At 37.4% G+C, this 19,556-nt stretch overlaps 1 protein-coding gene across 1 annotated transcript in view; it reads left to right on the forward strand.

Annotated features, from left to right (window-relative positions):
- Positions 1 to 19,556, forward strand: part of COL22A1 (collagen type XXII alpha 1 chain) — a 630,085-nt gene that overhangs the window by 482,717 nt on the left and 127,812 nt on the right. Inside the window, exons 37-41 of the mRNA XM_069081305.1 lie at positions 780 to 833; positions 4,149 to 4,202; positions 6,727 to 6,831; positions 8,728 to 8,772; positions 14,880 to 14,957. Coding sequence (XP_068937406.1) covers positions 780 to 833; positions 4,149 to 4,202; positions 6,727 to 6,831; positions 8,728 to 8,772; positions 14,880 to 14,957 — 336 coding nt within the window. The remainder of the gene's footprint in view (positions 1 to 779; positions 834 to 4,148; positions 4,203 to 6,726; positions 6,832 to 8,727; positions 8,773 to 14,879; positions 14,958 to 19,556) is intronic.

Here is a 19,556-nt window from a genome sequence, read left to right on the forward strand (position 1 = left end):
GAAGGAAGGAAGGAAGGAAGGAAGGAAGGAAGGAAGGAAGGAAGGAAAGAAGAATGGAAGGATGGATACATATATACATATGCATTGCCCTAGCATTGGTAAAAGTTTTTGATCATTGAATTCCTTAGTATCCCTTCTTTGTATCCTTCTCCCTGACTGTTGTGATGCATACCCTGGTTACCCTTTGACTCAGATTCTCAATAGCACTACCAGCAGGAAGCCACTTTTTTATCAAGGTCAGGCGATCACTGAGAGTGGGGCAGGTTCTTTGGAATTGCCATAGGAAAGGTGTCTTGTGCTGGTTCTGATACTATTGTACCAGTAGTAACAAACCAACAAAACATCAGTCCTCAGGGACATGACTGCTTCTGGGAACATGAGTCCCTTATATGGCTACATGGAGACTGGCTCATATTTGGTCACACTAGATTGTTTTTACTGGCCTGATCCTTCCAGGCTAACTGGACTGGTCTGTTCCTATAAAGTGCCTGTTGCCTCAGCATGGCAAACTAGGCTTTTTATAACTGGAGTTGGGACTTTTGTGGTTGACTTTATTGGCTATCTCCTAAAAATCATCAGTGATAATTATTGTTAGAGTTGGAACCAATGGAGAGCAGAAGCATTAATCAGATATGATGGAAATACATTTACTTGGCAGAGTGTGGTAGGAAAAAAATGGACAGTGTTACTCTGAGTAGAAAATTTCTCTAAAATTGAAACATGGCAGTGCCAAAGTTGAGTTAGTTGTATATAAATCTCTTCTCTTTTTGTTTCAACAGGGAGCTCCTGGACCAATAGGTCCCCCTGGTGCCCGTGGTCTCCCAGGAAATGTGGTATGTAGCCAAAGTTGGGAGAGGAGAAATTGATTACAAACTTAAATGTCCCTTACCACTATTATCTCTGTTTCCCAAAGTGATCGGGGAAAAGGAAATGAACCTATAATGTTCTAAAATATTTGTAGCAGTTCTCTTTGTGGTAGCAAAGAACTGGAAATTGAGGAGATGCCCATCAACTGGAGAATGACTAACAAGTTGTGGCATATGATTGAGATGGAATACTACTGTGCTATAAGAAATAATCAGCTGGTTGGCTTTTGTGGGGGGAAAATATGGAAAGACTTGCATGAACTAAAGAAGAGTGAAATGAGCAGAACCAAAAGAATGTTGTATTCAGTAACAGCAATATTATTTGAAGAACGACTCTGAACTATTCTGAATGGGTTCAGAGGCCAAAGATATCATAATGGTGAGCCAAAGGAGCAGGAACTCAATAAATAAGTCTTTATTTGGATTAATTATGACTGCATAGAAAAAGATGGTGTTACAGAGTGGACATGAAGCAGACTTCAGAATCAAAAAGATCTGGGTTTAAGTCCAGATTTGACATATGTTGACAGTGTAGTCCTGGGCAAGTCATTAATTCCCTATACTAATGAAACCACAGGTCTGGATATCTCCCCCACTCCCTCCAAAATAATGACCATTTACTTTTTAGAAAAATCTTGGAGAAAAATCTCTAAAGTCATGATGGCCTTCTAAGTCACCCCTCTAAAACAATGGTGCACAGAGTCTCTAAGTAGTTTATATGGAAAGAATGCTAATAGATTTGGGCAAATCCCAGCCTTGCCAGTGCTTAGTTCTGTAGCATTATTAGTCAATCTTACCACATTTGCAGATAGTATTCTTATCTCTAAAATGGTGAGAAAAATAGTTGCCCCTACATACCTCACATGTTATGAGAATGTATCTGAAATGCTTTGAAAATTATAATAGTCTGTTCAAATGGCAAGTAGTTTGCACATTCATTATTCACACATATATCCTTCAACTTACTGGTTCTCCCTCCAGTGACACTGGAAATCATGACCTTTCCCAGTCTTAGTAGCTTATCTTCATGAGTTACATTGGCAAAAAAAATATACCACAAAATCCTACTCCTGATTCCCAAACCTCTGGTCATGTGTCTTTCCACACTGAGCTAGGTTGGTCAGTGAATGACAGACACACAATTCATCATGAAACCCTAAACCTTTCCAGTTTGGTAGGACCTAGTAGACCTTCTGTTACAGGATAGCATTTATAAACCCGAAGCCACCTCCAAAGTATGATGAACCCTTAGAGCATGATTTTAGAAAATAGTCACCCATCCTCCACTTAACTCCAGCAGTGAGGAATTATTTGCCCTGATTGATTACTTAGTCCTGTGAAAGATGAGAGCTTTTTCTCTAATTGGGCTCTAATTGGTAGAGTAGAAAAAAACAAAGGCCTGAGAGTCAGAAATTTCAATCACTTTGTAACAGGGTCATAGATCTAAAGCTAGAAGAGACACAAGGTGCCATCTAGAACATTTTAGAGAGAAGGAAACTGAAGCCCAGGAAAGTTAGATAGCTTTCCCAAGGTCACACAGGTAATTGTAAGAGGCAGGGTTGGAACTTAGATCCACTCACTCAAGAATCTATATCCTTTACTACATGCCATGCTGGTTCCCATTAGTGGTGGTGGGAGTATTGGTAACAGTGTGGGTTATGATATTGGTGATTCTACAATCAGGAGCACTACAGTTTGGATTAATTATCCTGGTTTATAAAGTGAATCCCTTTATCGGGGTGGGGTTTGCCCTAGATGACCTTTAAGGTCATTTCTCTACGCTTTCATATCCCATAATTTCATAGGAAGAGTGTATTCCCTCTTCTTGACTTGTACTTTAAAAGTCTTTTTCTTTGGAATTTCAAAATTCTCTCAGTATAAAAGAAACTTTCAGGCAAGGAAACCTGCAATTACCCAACTTTTAAATCTATTAGGATAGGTTGGGAGAGGGAAAGGATGAAAAGCTTAATTAAATCATTTCCAGTACATAGTATCCAAACCTCTGATGTCCAATGCTCACCTCTTCTGTTCTTTTCCACACACTCATGCAGACTTAGGCTCATCTCTAAGGGCTTTTTTAGCTCTAATAGCTTAGAATTGCTTTATTAGGGTGGCATTTTTTCCTCTGCTTGAAACCCATTAAGATAAACTTTAATGAGTCGGAATTCACATTGAAGAGTTAACATAATAAAATCATTATGGAAACAACTTGAATGTTTTACCCTTCTCTGACTAGTATAAAATTCTGCTCTAGGGCCTTGCTGAAAACCTCAGCTCCCTCAGGTTTAGTCTTTACCTTTCCCAGGGAAAAATTCCAGTCTGAATCAATTCAGTCACTCTTCAGTCTTCACCCTTAATAATTACTTAGCCCCTGGACCAATGTTGCTTTTGCATTGTAGTCTTAAATCCTGCAGTCTCAAAATGCAGCTTTTCTCCAGCCCTGCTCAGTCAGCACCTCCTTCTCTTCTTTTCATTGTTCACTTCTTGTAGAAAGAATAGAGGCCTTGGAATTAGAAAACTTGGATTCAGTTTGGGTTTCACCCTCTTTGTGGTCCCATGATTAAAGCAGTAGACATCAGCTCAGAAGATCTGAGCTTAAATCTGACTCTGCCACTTACTATCTTTGTGACCTATTTCAGGGCCTCTGTTTCTTTGTGAATTGAGGGAACTGTACTAAGGAGATTTTTAAGTGACTTCTTTTTAAAATTGGAGGATTTTATTATTACTTACAATAGTTATTTAGATTTATTCCAAGTGAAAAGAATTTGGTAGGAGGCAGCTAGGTGGCACAGTGAATAGAGCACCGGCCCTGGAGTCAGGAGGACCTGAGTTCAAATTTGACCTCAGACACCTAACACAAAACTAGCTGTGTGACCTTTGGCTTAACCCCAAATGCCCTGCCTTCCCCCCTCCAAAAAGAGAAAAAACAACAACAAAGAATGTGTTATCCTTAGAAAGACGTGCAATAAAAGTAGCAGAGGGTCCTCTCATCAACTAGAATTAGTATTAAGACAATAAATATATTAGGTGATAACTTTTTGAAAGGAGATATTATACTCTTTGTTGATGACATTTGTGAGTATCAGTTCCTCTACTGGGTTACTAAATTTGGCATAAGTTTTCAGTTTTTCTGCAACTCTGATAAGGAGAGATTGGCAGAGGCTTCGGGGCATACTGATGGGCTAGAAAGAATTTTTGTAATCTGTCTTTGGTTGCCATGTATAAGCAATAGTCCTGAGTATTTTTAAAACGTATTTTTATAACAATCTTTTTTTCCTTCAGGGCATACCTGGAGTCATGGGTCCACCAGGAAAAACTGGAGAGAGAGGAGAAAAGGTAAGAAGTGGTGAGCTATTTATTTGACCTTGAGCAAGTCACTTCTTTGCTGCAAACCTCAGTGTTTTTTTTCTATAAAATTAAGAGGTTAGAAGACATAATGTCTAATGTCCCTCTTGGGTCTAACGTTCTATGTTCGCTGTTCTAACATTTTAAGTCCTAAGACCTTTTCCAGTGCTAACATTCCAAGAAACTCTCATTAATTGGCACACAAGTATTTCCAGTACTCCACAGAACATATCAGAATATGCTTTAAACCCTCAATAACAGAATTCAAGGACTTGGAGGATCTTTTGCAAAAGCAACAGTATACCTTTACAAATATGTTATTTCCAAGGTCTGAGAATGAGATTGGAGATAATGCAGTAAAGAGAATTCTATGCATTCCTATGAAGCTCAAAGTTTAGTAGCCTTGATAGCATGGCACAAACTACCAGTCTATATTTTCTCTCATCACTTCCTTGAATGTACTCTAGACTGTAGCCAAATTCTGTGACTCACTCTTTTTTCTTAGTTTGTGTTACATCATCTTTCCTGTGCTCTTTTTTTTTTTAGCCTAGTCTAACCTCTCCATCATATTTTTATTTATTTATTTTTAAATTATCTATTTTTATTGATAGCATTTGTGTTTATATCATTACTGATTTCTAAATATATTTCTCCCCTTTTCTATTACCCTGTGAATCATTGCTCATAACAAAGATTTTCAAAGAAAAAGGAAAAAAAATCAGTTCATTAAAGCTAACCAACATATCACTGTCCCATCACAGATTTGAAATCTCACCCATCTTTCAAAGTTAAGCTCAAATTCTCAGGAGATGTTTCCTTCATGATTCCCCCAAATTAATGTATTTTTAAAATGTTCAGTGATTTGTTCAGTGCTTATCAAGATAAATTATTCATTGTCTTTACCCTTAAGAAACTTATCTTCTAGCAGGCAGGAGAAAATATGTGCACTAATTCAACTAAATTTAGTTCAGAAATTATTAAAGACTGACTATATGCTGAACTTTATGCCTAGTACCTTAGGTACTTAAGTACACGTAAATACAATACTAATTAGAATAGAAATGCATTAGATTTTAAGCTCTTTAAGGCAGGGACCAGATCTTGTTATTTCTCCAAGTTCCTGTCTAGCACAGGCCCTTGCATATAGTAGGCACTAAGTGTTTGTTGGATGAATGATTAGTACAAAGTACTTTGAAATTCCACAAGTGGAGGATCACTTTTAGAACTAAGCAGAGTTTTATACAAGTGCACGAAAAGCAATTATTAATGTGATCTCTAGATGAAAAATCAAATATTTCACATATATTATAGGAACATAGACATAGCTGAAGACACTAGCAGGAACAGTTTCTGGGAGTTTTATTTTTCCTACCTCTCTTTGACCTTTGTGTTTGTAAGAGATGATTTCTATTTGCATCCATGGACAGTTTCTCTGAATTCTTTCTGATTTCAAAAGTTTTTTATCCTGGTAAAAAATATTTGTTTCTTATTTAAATTTAAAAAAGGTTTTTGAGGATAATAATTAAAAAATTCTCTTTTTGCCAATGCAGTATAATTTAGCATAGATAATGTAAAATCTTTATTTAAGTTCAAAAAATCAATTATATAGGTACAGGTAGGGAGAGACCTCACCTAGTTTAATTATAATCAGTGTGTCAAAGATCTAAGTCTATTGGCCAAAATTGGATATGAGTCTAAGGGGTGACATGAGTCTCAAGGTCCAGGAAAAGCAATGAAACTTTAGACTTCATTAAAGGAAGCAAAGTGTAAGAAAATATGAGGTGATATACTGATCTACCTTTTTCTATATCTTGAATGTTGACTTCTGGCCACCATTTTTTCAGAGGGACATTTTAAACAAACTAGAGTGTTACCAGGAACATAAGAGTTCATATGAAAGTATGTATTATGCCATTTGGAGCAATTGAGACCCTTTAGGGTAGAAAAAGGAACATACTATAGTGATGTTTAAATTTTTGAGTGTCAGTAGTGGGATCAATCTCATTCTTTGTGGCTATAAAAATCAGGTTTAAGACAAGAGATTGAGAAGTAGATTTTACTTCTTTATAAAGAATTCAGTTACAATTAGGGATGATCCTTTTTGAAACTGATTATTTTGGGAGAAGGTGTGTTCTGTTATTGGCAGTGTTCAAGCAGAGGTTGAATGGCCACTTATTGAAGAGACAAAAGGTGAATGTTGGATCTACAGGACTGTAAAGGTACACTCCATTTGATTCTATAACTCACTGTTCTCAGGTGAGATGATGTCCTTGATCCAGAGTCAACCTTAAAAAAAACAGGTCATTGTGGCAGGATATCTTCAAACAGATATTGGTTGACCTTTCCTCCAATATATGGTAAAGTGGATTTATTTTTTACATAGTGGTTGAATTGGTTATTGCTGAGGTTCTGAGTTTCTATATTAAGCCGACAAAGCAGTATCTTGGTGGCATGTAATTGCATATTTATTCTGAAGATTATCTCAAACCTGAAACTATCTTTTTTCTACCTGCAGGGGGAACCTGGTGAAGAAGGAAAAACAGGACCAGTTGGTCCCAGAGGTGACTCTGGCCCTCCAGGAGAACCTGGGCTGCCTGGGAAAGGGAAGGAAGGAGAGCCAGTAAGTAGAATTTCACATGGCTTCTGTGTCACAGGGAGCCATGTGAAATGATCATGATAAGGATTTGCTGGAAGCAATTCCCCGAAGTCTTCTAATTTGATGTTTGGTACACATGATTCAGTTATATAATCATATTCAACGTTACAAGGTTGGTTATGAATAATGTTTTGTTTCGTTGAGGGGGGAGGTAAGGAGGTGGATGAAAGAACATTTCCATTGAAATAAGTGATCAGAAATTTCCTAAGAAAAGCCCACATCAATGTAATGACAAAGGTAGCTAGCAGCAAATTCTGGCACATCATTTACAAGGATACCTCAATAAAAAGTAACATTACAAAAGAGTAGAAGGGTGATTGACCTTGTTTCAGGAGAATGGAAGGTCTTAAGGGCTAGATATCGTGGACCAATAACAATAGTAAAAACAACTACACCCCCACAGCATGGCTCATTGGGTTGATCAAGTTGACAGGGGAGAGGGAGGGCAAAGAGGGAGAATGGATAGTGATGGGAGTGGCCGTGCCTTTCTGGGAGCTTCTTCATAGAGTGAAGTATTGGTGGAAGGATAGCTTAGGGTGTGGGGAGAGAATAGATTATGGGACAGGAATACTACTATGAGTCCCGTAATGAAGAGCCAAAAATCATGGCCAGGAATTAGAACAAGGAAATCAAGATATGGAAGCAGTGGGAGGGGGTCAGATCATGGTATCTAATCAGGGAAATCTAAGGAATAGGAAATGGGAATCAAAGTCAAGAAATGAAAGCAGGGGGAGTCTGTCAAATCCAGGTATGGACTTGAGCTTTGGCACTGGGTGTGACCAAGTTTACCTGCTATGTGTTTCATTATTGGTATCCATTCTCATTTGCAATCTTTTGTATTTGCCAATAGTGTGATCTGGGCACCAAGAACTTGACCTTTCTTCTGTTTTCTACAGTTCTTTTTCATTAGTTCATTAAAAATATGGGAATTAACACCCGAATCAATAAAAACAAAATGGGGATTTTCCTTCAAAAAGACCAGAACATGGACACTTTGTTAAATATAACTCTGTGTCCTTACGCTCAAGGCTCTCTCTAGCTCATAATAATTCACCGATCTGACTTCCTCTTTCATTTTTGCTCAGTCTAATTCCAGCCCAGTACCTCAGTGTCAACCAAAGATACAAATACTATTCCCTGTACCTTTTTGTACACTATTTCTACCTCCTAGGATACCCTGCCTCCCTCAGAATCTCTAAATCCTATTGATCTTTCAGTATTTGGTTTAAGGCCGATCTCTTCTTGGGAGTCTACCTCAATTAGTTGAACCCTATTAAATTCCATTCTCCACATTTTCATGTTTCTTTGTCTACCCTAAGCTGTTTACATAATTAAAAGATGTCGGGGCATGGGAGATTTAGACCAATATGTCAAGTCAACAAGCATGTATTAAGTACTTAATGTTTCCGTGTGCTATACTTGGGGAGACTGTGTGTGGACAGACACACACATATATACATGCACATATAGATTATATGTGTGTGCATACACATAATACATATGTATATATACATGTATGTGTGTGCATGTGTATTGTGTGTGCATACACACATACACACATTGTCCTCAAGTAGCTCACATTTTAATGAGGAAGATAGCATGCAAATAACTATGCACATTCAAGATTTATACAGTGTAAATGGAAGATAATTTTAGAGGAAAGTATTTCTAAATTATTTCCTATGCTTTTGTCTTAATTCTCCAACTGCATTTGGAGTTTTTTAAGAAACTGAACCATGCCTTCCTTTTTATCTCTTGAAGTACCTAGCACAGAACTAAACACATCTCATATCTCCAAGAAATACTTATTCATTGGTTGATTGTTCATAACTTTGTTCCTTCCTGTGTTCCTTTTGCCAGGGACATCCTGGTGCACCTGGGTTACCGGGGCCTCAAGGACACAAGGTAAGTCATTGTCATTCAGGAAAGCAATAAATGGGCATGGAATGTGTCTATCTTATGAGAAAATCTTAACATTTCAGGTCACTCTGATATACTTCCATGTGAGGTCACCTCTTTAGGAAAGGCCTGATACTATTTCTCTTGAAATGTAGTTCTTTAAAAGAAAAAAAAAACAAATAATATTTTTATTGGTCTCAGTAATCCTTTCGCTAACAAAGCTTAGCATTCCGTGATTTATCAAGTTGTCTTCATGAGTTTCCTGAAGAAAATAAGAAATCATTACCTGATTGATGCTTACATCAATCAGCCAGAATTTATTTAGTGCTCACTTTTTGCTAAGCCCTATGTTAAATATTGAGGATACAAAGAAAAATCCAAGACAGCCCCTGCCCCCCAGAAGCTTACATGGTGATGGAGGAGACAATATGTACATTAATGGGAACACAGAGTAGGTAAAAGTAACCTTAAAGGGGAAAGGAATTAGCAGCAGTGGGGACCAGGAAAGATTCTGTAGAAGGTAGAGTTGGAACTGAATCTTTAAGAAAATAAGTGATTCTGTGACTGGAAGGTATGACTTTGAGTTTTTATGACTATGAACTTTCTATAAGAGTGGACATGCAAAGGCATGTAGATAAGAGATGGAGGTGCCACCTCACTCTATGTACTTAGTCTAATCATCCTACAATGAACCCAGGCTCTTATTGTCCCCATGCTTTAATTGGCTCCATCTTGTTAGGACCCTCCAGAGCTTGTACAGAGGATATAGCTGAAAAATAAATGGATTTGGAGTGAGAAGGTGCAAGCTAAAATCCTAGCTCTACCAATTACTTATCTAGATGATAGGAATAAGAACAAAAATTGGACCTGTGAGTTCTTTAATATAGGGAACTCCCAGGTGAAGAAAATTCCTTCACTATTTCAGACTCCTTTCTCTAAAACTTAAGAGTCTTAGAGAGTTGCCCGGAACAGTGGTTGTTATACTCAAAAAGAGACAGATCTCTGTGGCTACATATTGACTTAAAAAACTACAAATTATCATTTTCTAATTTGTATTGCATTTTTATTTATTTTGTTAAACATTTCCCAATTACATTTTCACCTGATTTGGGGATGAACTCTAGCTAGTTTTACTGGTGCCTGATAATGTGAGTCTGACACCTATTGAAAGGTGAAGGCCACAGTCACACAGCTCTTATGTGTTGGAAGTGGGACTTGAATCCAGGTCTTTCTGGCTCTAGCCATTATGCCATACTGCCTTTCATCATCTCTGTGGCCTTCAGAGAAGGGTTTCAGTTTGTTATTTAACATCTTAGGTTGAACTTCTATGCTGAAGAGTATCTAGAGGAAACAGAAGGGTGAAGGGCCTTCAGCTCATGTCCTGTGAGTATCAGTTGAAGGAATTAGATTCTATAGCCAGAAGAAGATAACAGGAGAGGGATGGCCTCTTTGGTCCCTTCCAGTTCTAAATCAAAGACCCTTCGGTATCCTAGTAGAGACCAGGGTTACAACAGCACAATAATGAGGCATCAAAGAAGAACATTGCAGGGTCATGTGTAGGCAAAATGACATGTGTAAGTGTTGTTTTCTAACAGTGTACTTAAGAAGAGATCACTTTCAAATATCCCCCATAGCAAGCAATATTTTCCATAATCTGAATATCTCATATGTATAAGTCTTGTAAGGGGCAAAGTTTCCTTTGAAATTACTCCTGCCCCTACCAATAATCTTACTTTTGCCCTTGGGTAGTCTAATGGAAAGAAAACTGAACTAGGAATCAGAAGATTTGAGTTCTAGATCCTGTTTTACGACTTCCCTATAACTGGTGGACCTTGAGTAAGTCAATGAACTACTCTAATCCTCCATTTCTGTGTCTGTAAAAAGGGTATTCAACTTCCTGCTCATTTCCCAGAAGCGTTATGAGAATCCAGGTATGCAAAGAGCTTGACGTGTGCAAAATGCTATCTAAAGACAACCTCTTATAGCTCTTAATGGAAGGAGAGTGTCCATGATCATATCAATTAAGAATACTGACTCCCATCCTAGTCCCACAATACCAGGCAGCTCATATGCAAACAAGTATACAGAAAAGTCATTCAGAAGAAATAGATTTAGTATCAGATCCAGAATCGTGATATAATGTTTTAAGGGGCATCCTGCAATAGTAGAAAGAATAACAAACTTGCTGCCAAGAAACCTTGGAATCCAGCCCTGTTTCTGCATCGAACAAGATATGTGCCTTTAGGCAAATCATTTCTCCCCGTCTCAGTTATAGCCTTTGATAGCCTTTGTAAAATGAGAGACCGGATAGCCTCAGATCTTTTCTGTTACATTGCGCTCAAACTTTTCTTCCAGTACTTACATTCAATACTCTGTGTCCAAAACACTTATCTATCAGCTCTGTGCATTTTCTCTGGCTTTCCCTCAAGCCTGGAATGCTCTCCCTACTTATCTCCACCTTCTGGCTTGTTCTACATCCCAACTAAAATCCCACCTTCTATAAGAAACCTTCCCCAATCCCACTAAATACTAGTGCCTTCCCTCTGTTGATTATTTCTAATTTATTCTATATAATAGATTGTACATAGACTGTGAAGTCATTAAGAGCAGGGACTATCTTTTGTCTTTTTTGTATCCTTAGCACTTAGCACAGTGGCTAACACTTACTAGATACTTAATAAATCTTTACTGACTAACTATCCAATCATCATATGTTCCCAAGTCTCTATCATTACTTGTTCTAATGTTCTAATATCCCATGAACGTTCCTTCAGCTCTAACATTTTATGATGCCGCGAGATTATGGTTTGCAACTAATTGTTGCTGCTCACACAGTGGTACTGGAAAGACAGGCAGATGATATGGGGTGGAAAGTGTCACTAGGGAATAAGGAGCAGACTGAGGGAAATTACATTCCTTTATCTTGTACAGTCAAGGGTCAAAGGCTGAAAACAATGTCATCAAATTTGAAAATTAAGCCTGAGTTTTTCTTCACCCATTGCTTCATTGGCATCCCCTGCTTGATTATCCAAAAACCTATGAAAGGCTTGTTTCTACTTCACTTATAGTAAAATCCTCCCCAGTTCCCCAGAGTCTTAACAGAGAGTAAACACATCTCTACTGTCTCCATTCCACAAGCACTCACCCTTTTATTTCTTAACCTTACATTTTAACTTCCACTGAAATAGCATCTAAACCATTTGTTAGGTATTGAAAATATGGGCTATTAAGCTGGTGATTTGTTTCCCCAGGACAGGGTCAGAATTCCAATCAGCCATAACACATAAAAATGGGTTAAAGACCAGCAAATACGCTGAAGATAGCAGTTGAGGCCTGTACTCCAGGGAATGTCCTGGGAGCTCTTTCCCTTGTCTGTCTATTATTAGTATAGGAATAATTGCTTTAAAATCTGATCCTCCCAGGGGCAAGTTGCCTTTAGGCAGTTATGGAATTATCATAAAATATTAGAGCTAGAAAGTAACTTAGAGGTTTTCTAGTCTACCCCTTTGTTCCTTTTATAGAAGTTGTTAGGATCATAGATTTAGAGCTAGAAGGGTCTTTAGAGGGCATTGAGTTAAACCTCCTCATTTTACAAATAGGGAAATTGAGGCACAGAAAAGTTAAGCAACTTGCCATGAGTCACACAAATGACAAATTTCAAAGGCAGGATTTGAACTCAGAACTTCATGATTCCAATAGTCTAATGCCCTTTATGACATGTCAAATACTGTCTCTCTTAGGAATATGAAAACCAGAGTGAAGAAATGATTTAAGCCAGATCATACAGTTGGTTAGATGCAAACTGAGGCTAGAATCAAGGTTTTCTGAATTGTATTACAATTACAATTACAGTCCATTGTATTACACTTCATTATGTCAAATAACATTTCATAAAATCTTAGAATTAGAAAATCATAAATGTTAGGAGTTATGAATGATATAAAACTAGAACAAAGCTCCCCAAATGTTAGGGCTGGAAGGAACCTTGAACTGAGATTGTACCAATCCCCAGTGGTCCAACCACCTGTCCTGTTTTGCTAAAAAAAAAATAGTAATAATTTATCCTCAAAAACTGGTACTAACATAACAAAGTTTCCCTTTATCATCACTACATACGAACATGGACTCATAGGTTGAGTTAGGGGCTATAAAGGACCTTAGAGGGCATCTAGTACATCACTTATTTTATATATGAGAAAATGGAAGCAGATCAAAATTAAATGACTTGCCTATGATCATGAAGTCAGTATCAGAAGGAAGATTTGAACCCAATATCTTTCTCATTCCTAGTGCTAAACTTTAATCACTATACCATGCTAAACTTCTTACTTCCCAGAGAGATTTCCCATATATGGTCTTGTAAGTTACATAGGATATAATGAAAATAACCCTGGATTTATTATCCAAAATATATTATCCTAACCCTCTGATTATTATTCCTAAGGTGACTGTGATTGTTACTAAATTTCTTTGGACTTCAGTTTCTTTATCTGTAAAAACTGAAGGGAATAAATAGCTCATTATATGATCTCTTTGGGCCCTTTAAACAAGAAATTATATGACCTTAAAGAATCCATGAAACAGAATGAGGCAGGTCAATGGTCCTCAGTTTTGAAAACAAGAGAAACTAAGGGCTAAGTAGCTTTCACATAATTCCTAATTTCTGTTATTGCTATACAAACAACACTTAAAGAATCCAATATTTTCAGTTTTGTGAAGTGTTCACTTTTGAGCATCACAACAACTTTTGAGGTAATCACCTCAAGTTTTATTATTACCATTTGCCAGATGAGGCTCAAGAAGTTTAAATAATTTGCCTATATTCACAATGATGGTAAGTATCAGAGGCAGGGATTTGACCCCACATTTTTCTGACTTTGAGTCTAGCACTCTATCCCATAGTTAGTGTTAAAACTTAATGCTCCCACATTTCCTAACTCTAAGCCCAGATCCTTTACATTCAATGACACTGTCTCCCATGTACCTTATAATAATCTTCTGGTCATTCAGAAATTGATATATTCATATATTGTTGTTTATCCTTTGTTCTTGAAGAGGATCAGGACATGAGGGAGATGATGCCATGATTTGCAAGTGAATTGAATTTAAATAAGGGAGGGCTATGCAAATTCATCAGCCTCACTCTCTCCTCTGGAACCCTGTGGGTAGCCACTTACTGTATGTGTATAAATGATATTTATTTCTAATGGTCTGTGTAACTTTCTCTAAAATGTATGCATACAAGCAGGAGAATAAATGAAATGTACCATTAAAAAAGTAAAGAAAGCATCCACAAACAATAACTACTACTACATCTGACTGATCCTAAGTTCAATTTTCCGTTTCTGAGAAGTTATATTTTTTTTCTCTGGATCTTCCCTTGCCACTGAGTCCTCTTGTTCTGCCTTTTCTATAAGGATAAAAGTCTGGGAAATGGGAAAAATGGAGAAATTGGTAAGAGGGACAGGTTTAGAAATGCTGATATCAAGTTCAGTTTGGTGCATTGTGAATTTGAAATAATGGTGGGATGCTTGGTTGGAAATGTCCGGCAGTTGGAGGCATGAGGCTGCTGTTCAGCTGAATAATTAAGCACACATATAGGTTCAGGCATTGCTTCCATACAGGTTGAAGACATGGGACTGGCAACTACTTCTAAGAGAGAAAGGAGAAATATGACAACAGGTCAGAGTGACACTCATGGAAGAAAAAGGAGAAGAATCAAAAAGCAAACAAAACAAAAACACAAAACCAAGAAGTGGTTGTGCACATAGGTGAACCAGGAGAGAGTGCATTGTCACCAGAAGATAATGGAGGAGAAAGTATTTAGGATGGTTAGCAACAGTATCAGTTGCTGTACAAAGAACTAAGAGTGTGTCCAATTTGACATTGTTGGTAGAATTTTCAAAGGAACTTTGACAAGACAGATTGTGTTGGGAGGCAGGTGAATGATGATGAAATTACTAAAAACAACCTCCGGTCTTCTGATGGCTGAATTGGGGTAAATGAATATGATCTTGGATGTCAAAGGTTGTGGCTGAATTTAGTGGGTGAATAACTATTTTAATTACTATTTAAAGTGCTGATCTTGTACATTTGTTCTTCCTTCATTCTAGGGGGACCGAGGTGCTCCAGGATTGCCTGGACAACCTGGAAATAGAGGAGATTCAGGAATTGGAGTAGCAGGCCCTCCTGTAAGTAGGCAAAGCCAACTTCTCTCTGCATCAAATGGTGATGTATAGTATAGTATCATTCCATTCTAGTACCTTGACTTTTAAGTGTCTCATAAATGTATTTTTTTTGCAAGAATGTCGGTGGTAAGTACTGGTCACAGGTCTGAGAGGTACATTTAGAGACAACTGTTACCACTTTTGACTTCTTCCCTTGTTCTTTGCTATTTCAGAAACAATATGCTGTCACATTGGCCTGTCAATTATTTACTCAGCAAAGGGCACGTAGTATATTCCTTGGTCACTAGATGGCGCCCCAAACTCTCTATGAATAGCCTCTTTTCTCCATCCTCTCCCCAGTTCCTCACCATTATAGGACTGTTGGCTGGTAGGCACTGAAGTAGCCACCAGACTCAAAGGAAACCTAAAAGATATGGCCAGGAATATAATCAAAATTGCCAAAACTTTAAAATGTCTCTGTAATCCCATCTGTCGAATCCCCATTTCCCATCAAACACAACACATATACTCCAAATTCATAGTACTAAACAATTCACTGTAAGGGCCATATGATACAACGTCAGATGGCATGAAAATTCAATTAAACAATAAAACATTGCTTCAAATAGTTGCAATAATGATGAAGCACAAATTGATTTTTTTTTCTTCTTCCCCCTTAACTCCTCCCAGTTTGTCTGGAGGCAAAGTGGAAGGAGAAGGATTGAGAAGGTTTAAAAGTATTCATAGACTCCAAAGCAAGTGCTCTGAAGGAGCCAGGTGAAAAAGAATCTGTGGACAAGAATTCTGTTTGATCCCATAAGCAACAATTCCATTTTATTTTAAACTCCTTTTGGGTAGAACCTTTCTTTTGCCTCTATTTTGTATTCCCAGAGTTTAGAATAGTGCATAAACAATTATTGCTGTTTTTCAGTTGTATGTTACTCTGTGATCCCATTTGGGGTTTTCTTTGCAAATAAGATACTGGAGTGGTAGAATGGCTTGCCATTTTCTTCTCCAGCTCATTTTACAGATGAGGAAACTGAGGCAAATAAGGTTAAGTGACGTGCCCAGGTTCACACAACTACCAAGTATCTAAGACCAGATTTGAACTTAGGAAGATGAGACTTCCTGACTCTAGGCCCAGCACTCTATCCACTGTGTCACCTCGCTGCCCCAAACAGTAGATACTGAAGAAATGTTTATTGATTGACTACTAGTTTCACTCCAATCAGCACCCCATGGCTAGATAAGGCCATTCTCCATTTCCTCTGCCTGCCCACATTCTGCTCCTATCTGGTCTGAGCATCACATTCACTTGAGGTCTGCCTCACCTCCATGAATAGTTTTGCAAAGAGGTCTCGGTTTTTCCTTTGCTTTCCCCTGCTTACACCTGCTCCATCAGCAATCAGCATGCCAGTACTATGTCTTGAACACACACGAGGAAAAAGTTTGGACTCCCTGGAAGCTTCTTCCTGCTACTTTTTTGTGTAAACTTACAAAAATCTCTGAATAGAAGTCTCTCCCCTGGACAGAAGACATCAGAAAACTGAAAACTCTGGGAAATCTATCCCCCATCCCATGTTTGTGTAGTCTCTTTGGGTTCCTCTTTTACCTTGTTCTCCCAAGAGGTCTTGAGCCACTGGATTACATTTGAAATTGAAGCTGGGTTGTTAGTTATACACCAGGGGCTATTATAATTGACATCAATATCTATGTTAATACAAACATTAGAGGGAAAGGAAAAAAAAACTTAACAAAGCCCTTCTTCAAGTGAAATGACTCAAACTCTCTGAAAGGGAAATTTCTTTTTGTTTTCCAAAGAATCACACTGTAGATTCAATGTTGTTGTCGGGTGAAGGATCATTTATTAAAGATCAGAGGAAGAAGAGACTAATAGGAAATGTTGGTAAGACTCATAGAAGAGATACCGAGGTAGCTATGTGGTGATTGAACAACAGTTATAAGAAAGCTGTTTTATTCCCAGGGCATATGTCTGACACAAGACAGAAATTCCTAAGTCTTGTCAAAACAGATGAATACCACTCATTTCCTGATGATTCACATGGATACAAATGATATTGTCAGAAAGAATCTAAAGATTATGAACTCTTGGTCAAGACTTTAGTGACACAAATGGTGTTTTCACATCACTGCTGTCCATCAAAGGCAAGGAATTCAGAAGAGACAGATTTGGAAAGCGAACACCTGCTTGAGACGTTGGTGTCAGAGAATAGAATTTGTTTTTCTGGGCCATGGTTTACAACATAGCTTTTCTTGGCCAGGGATGGAATGCATCCAGTTGTAATGCAAATAAGTGTTTGCCTGGAATCTTGCAAATCTAAAAGGAGCTTAAACCAAGAAGAAAATATCAAGAAGAAAACTGACTACATGTATATACCAAGCAAGAGACTATGCTACAATTGTTTAAAATAGTATTTTATTTTTTCCCCAATTACATTTCAAGACAAATTTTAGCATTCATTTTTACAAGATTTTCAGTTTCAAAATTTTTTCCCTCCTTCCCTTCCCTCTCCTCTTTTGAAAATAGTAGACAGTTTGATATAGTTTATACATGTGCTATCATGTAAAACATGTTTCCATATTCATAACAGTTGTGAAAGAAGAAACAGATCAAAAGAAAAAATGAGAAAATAAAGTAAGTTTAAAAAATATGCTTCATTCTGCATTCAGAATCCATCGATTTTTTATCTGGATATGGACAGCGTATGCCTTTGTGAGTCCTTTCACTTGTCTTGGATCATTGTGTTTCTGAGAAAAGCTGAGTCATTCATATTTGATCATCGTACAGTGTTGCATACAATATTGTGCTGTGTACAATATTTTCCTGGTTCTGTTCATTTCACTTTGCAGCAATGTATACAAGTCTTTCCAGGTTTTTTTTTTTCTGAAATCTGCCTGTTCATTATTTCTTATTGCACAATAGTATTCCATGACATTCATAAAATGTAATTAATGGCATGTTCACCCATTTCCCATTTAATGGGCATCCACCTCAGTTTCCAGTATTTTGCAACCACAAACAGGGCTGCGATAAATGTTTTTGCACATGTTGGTCCTTTCCCCTTTTTAATGATCTCTTTAGGATACAGACGTAGGAGTGGTTTTGCTGGATGTGCAAAGTTTTGTTGTCCTTTGGGCATAGTTCTAAATTGTTCTCCTGAATGGTTGGATCAGGTCACAATTCCATCAACAGTGCATTAGTGTCCCAATTTTCTCACATCCCCTCCAACATTTATTATTTCCCTTTTTGTCATATTAGCCAATCTGATTGGTGTAAGGTGGTATTTCATAGTTATTTTAATTTGCATTTCTCTCATCAAATGTGATTTAGAGCACTTCTTCGTATGCCTATAGATAGCTTTGATCTCATCTGAAAACTGCTTGTTCACATCCTGTGATCACTTATCAATTGGCAATGGCTTGTATTTTCATAAATTTGACTCAGTTCTCTATATATTTGAGAAATGAGTTCTTTATCAGAGGCATTTGCTATAAAAATTACTTTCTAGCTTTCTGCTTTCCTTCTAATCTTGGTTGCACTGGTTTTATTTATATAAAATCTTTTTGATTAATTATGATCAAAATTATTTATTCTACATTTTGTTATGCTCCCTTATCCCTTCTTTGGTCATTAATTTTTCCCCTTCCCATAGATCTGACAGATAGACTATGCCTTACTCTTCTAATTTGATTGCTTCATTGTCTATGGTACCTTTTAGCAAGATATAGTTTCCTTCCTTATCTCTTCTAATTGGCTCTATTTTTGTTTTTAATTTGTCTAAGATCAGGATTGCTACCCCTGTTTTTTTTTTTTTAGCTTCAGCTTAAGTATAATAGATTCTGCTCTAGCCCCTTACCTTTGCTCTATGTGTGTCTCTCTCCTTCAAGTGTGTTTCTTGTAAGCAACATATTGTAGGATCCTGGTTTTTGATCCACTCTGCTCTCCACTCTTGTTTTATGGGAGTGTTCATCCTATTCACATTCAGTTATGGTTACTACCAGTGTATATCCCACCACCCTATTCTTCCTTCTGTTTGTCTTCTTTCTCCTTTCACACTTCCCCTCCTCACCAGTGTTTTGCTTCTATCACCTACTCTGATCTGCACTACCTTCTGTCAGTCACCCCCACATCCCCCTTCCCTCCTACTCCCCTGTTAGATAGATTCCTATATTTAACTGATTGTGTATATTATTCCATCTTTGAGCCAATACTTATGAGAATAAGGTTCAAGTGATACCCATTACTTACTCTCCCATCTTTCCCTCTATTGTAATAGTTTTTTGGCACCTCTTCCCATGAAATAATTTACTCCATTCTGCCTCTCCCTTCCTTCTCCATCCAGTGTACTCCTTTTTCTCATCACTTAATTATTTTTTAATTCCCTTAAATTCATCTTATACCCATACCCTCTGTCTATGTATATTCCTTCTAGCTGTACTATTACTGGTACAATTTTTAAGAAAATTTAAGAAAATTAGAAATATCATCTTCCCATATAGGAATGTAAATAGTTTAGCTCTACTGAATCCCTTATGTTTTCTTTTCTTTTTTTTATCTGTTTATTCTTCTGTTGGGTCTTGATATTAGAGGTCAAAATTTTG

Source organism: Petaurus breviceps, unplaced genomic scaffold (assembly GCF_028583685.1).
Source record: "Petaurus breviceps papuanus isolate PSGF00001 unplaced genomic scaffold, PetGlider_PUasm1.0 98, whole genome shotgun sequence".
Classification (NCBI taxonomy): domain Eukaryota; kingdom Metazoa; phylum Chordata; class Mammalia; order Diprotodontia; family Petauridae; genus Petaurus; species Petaurus breviceps.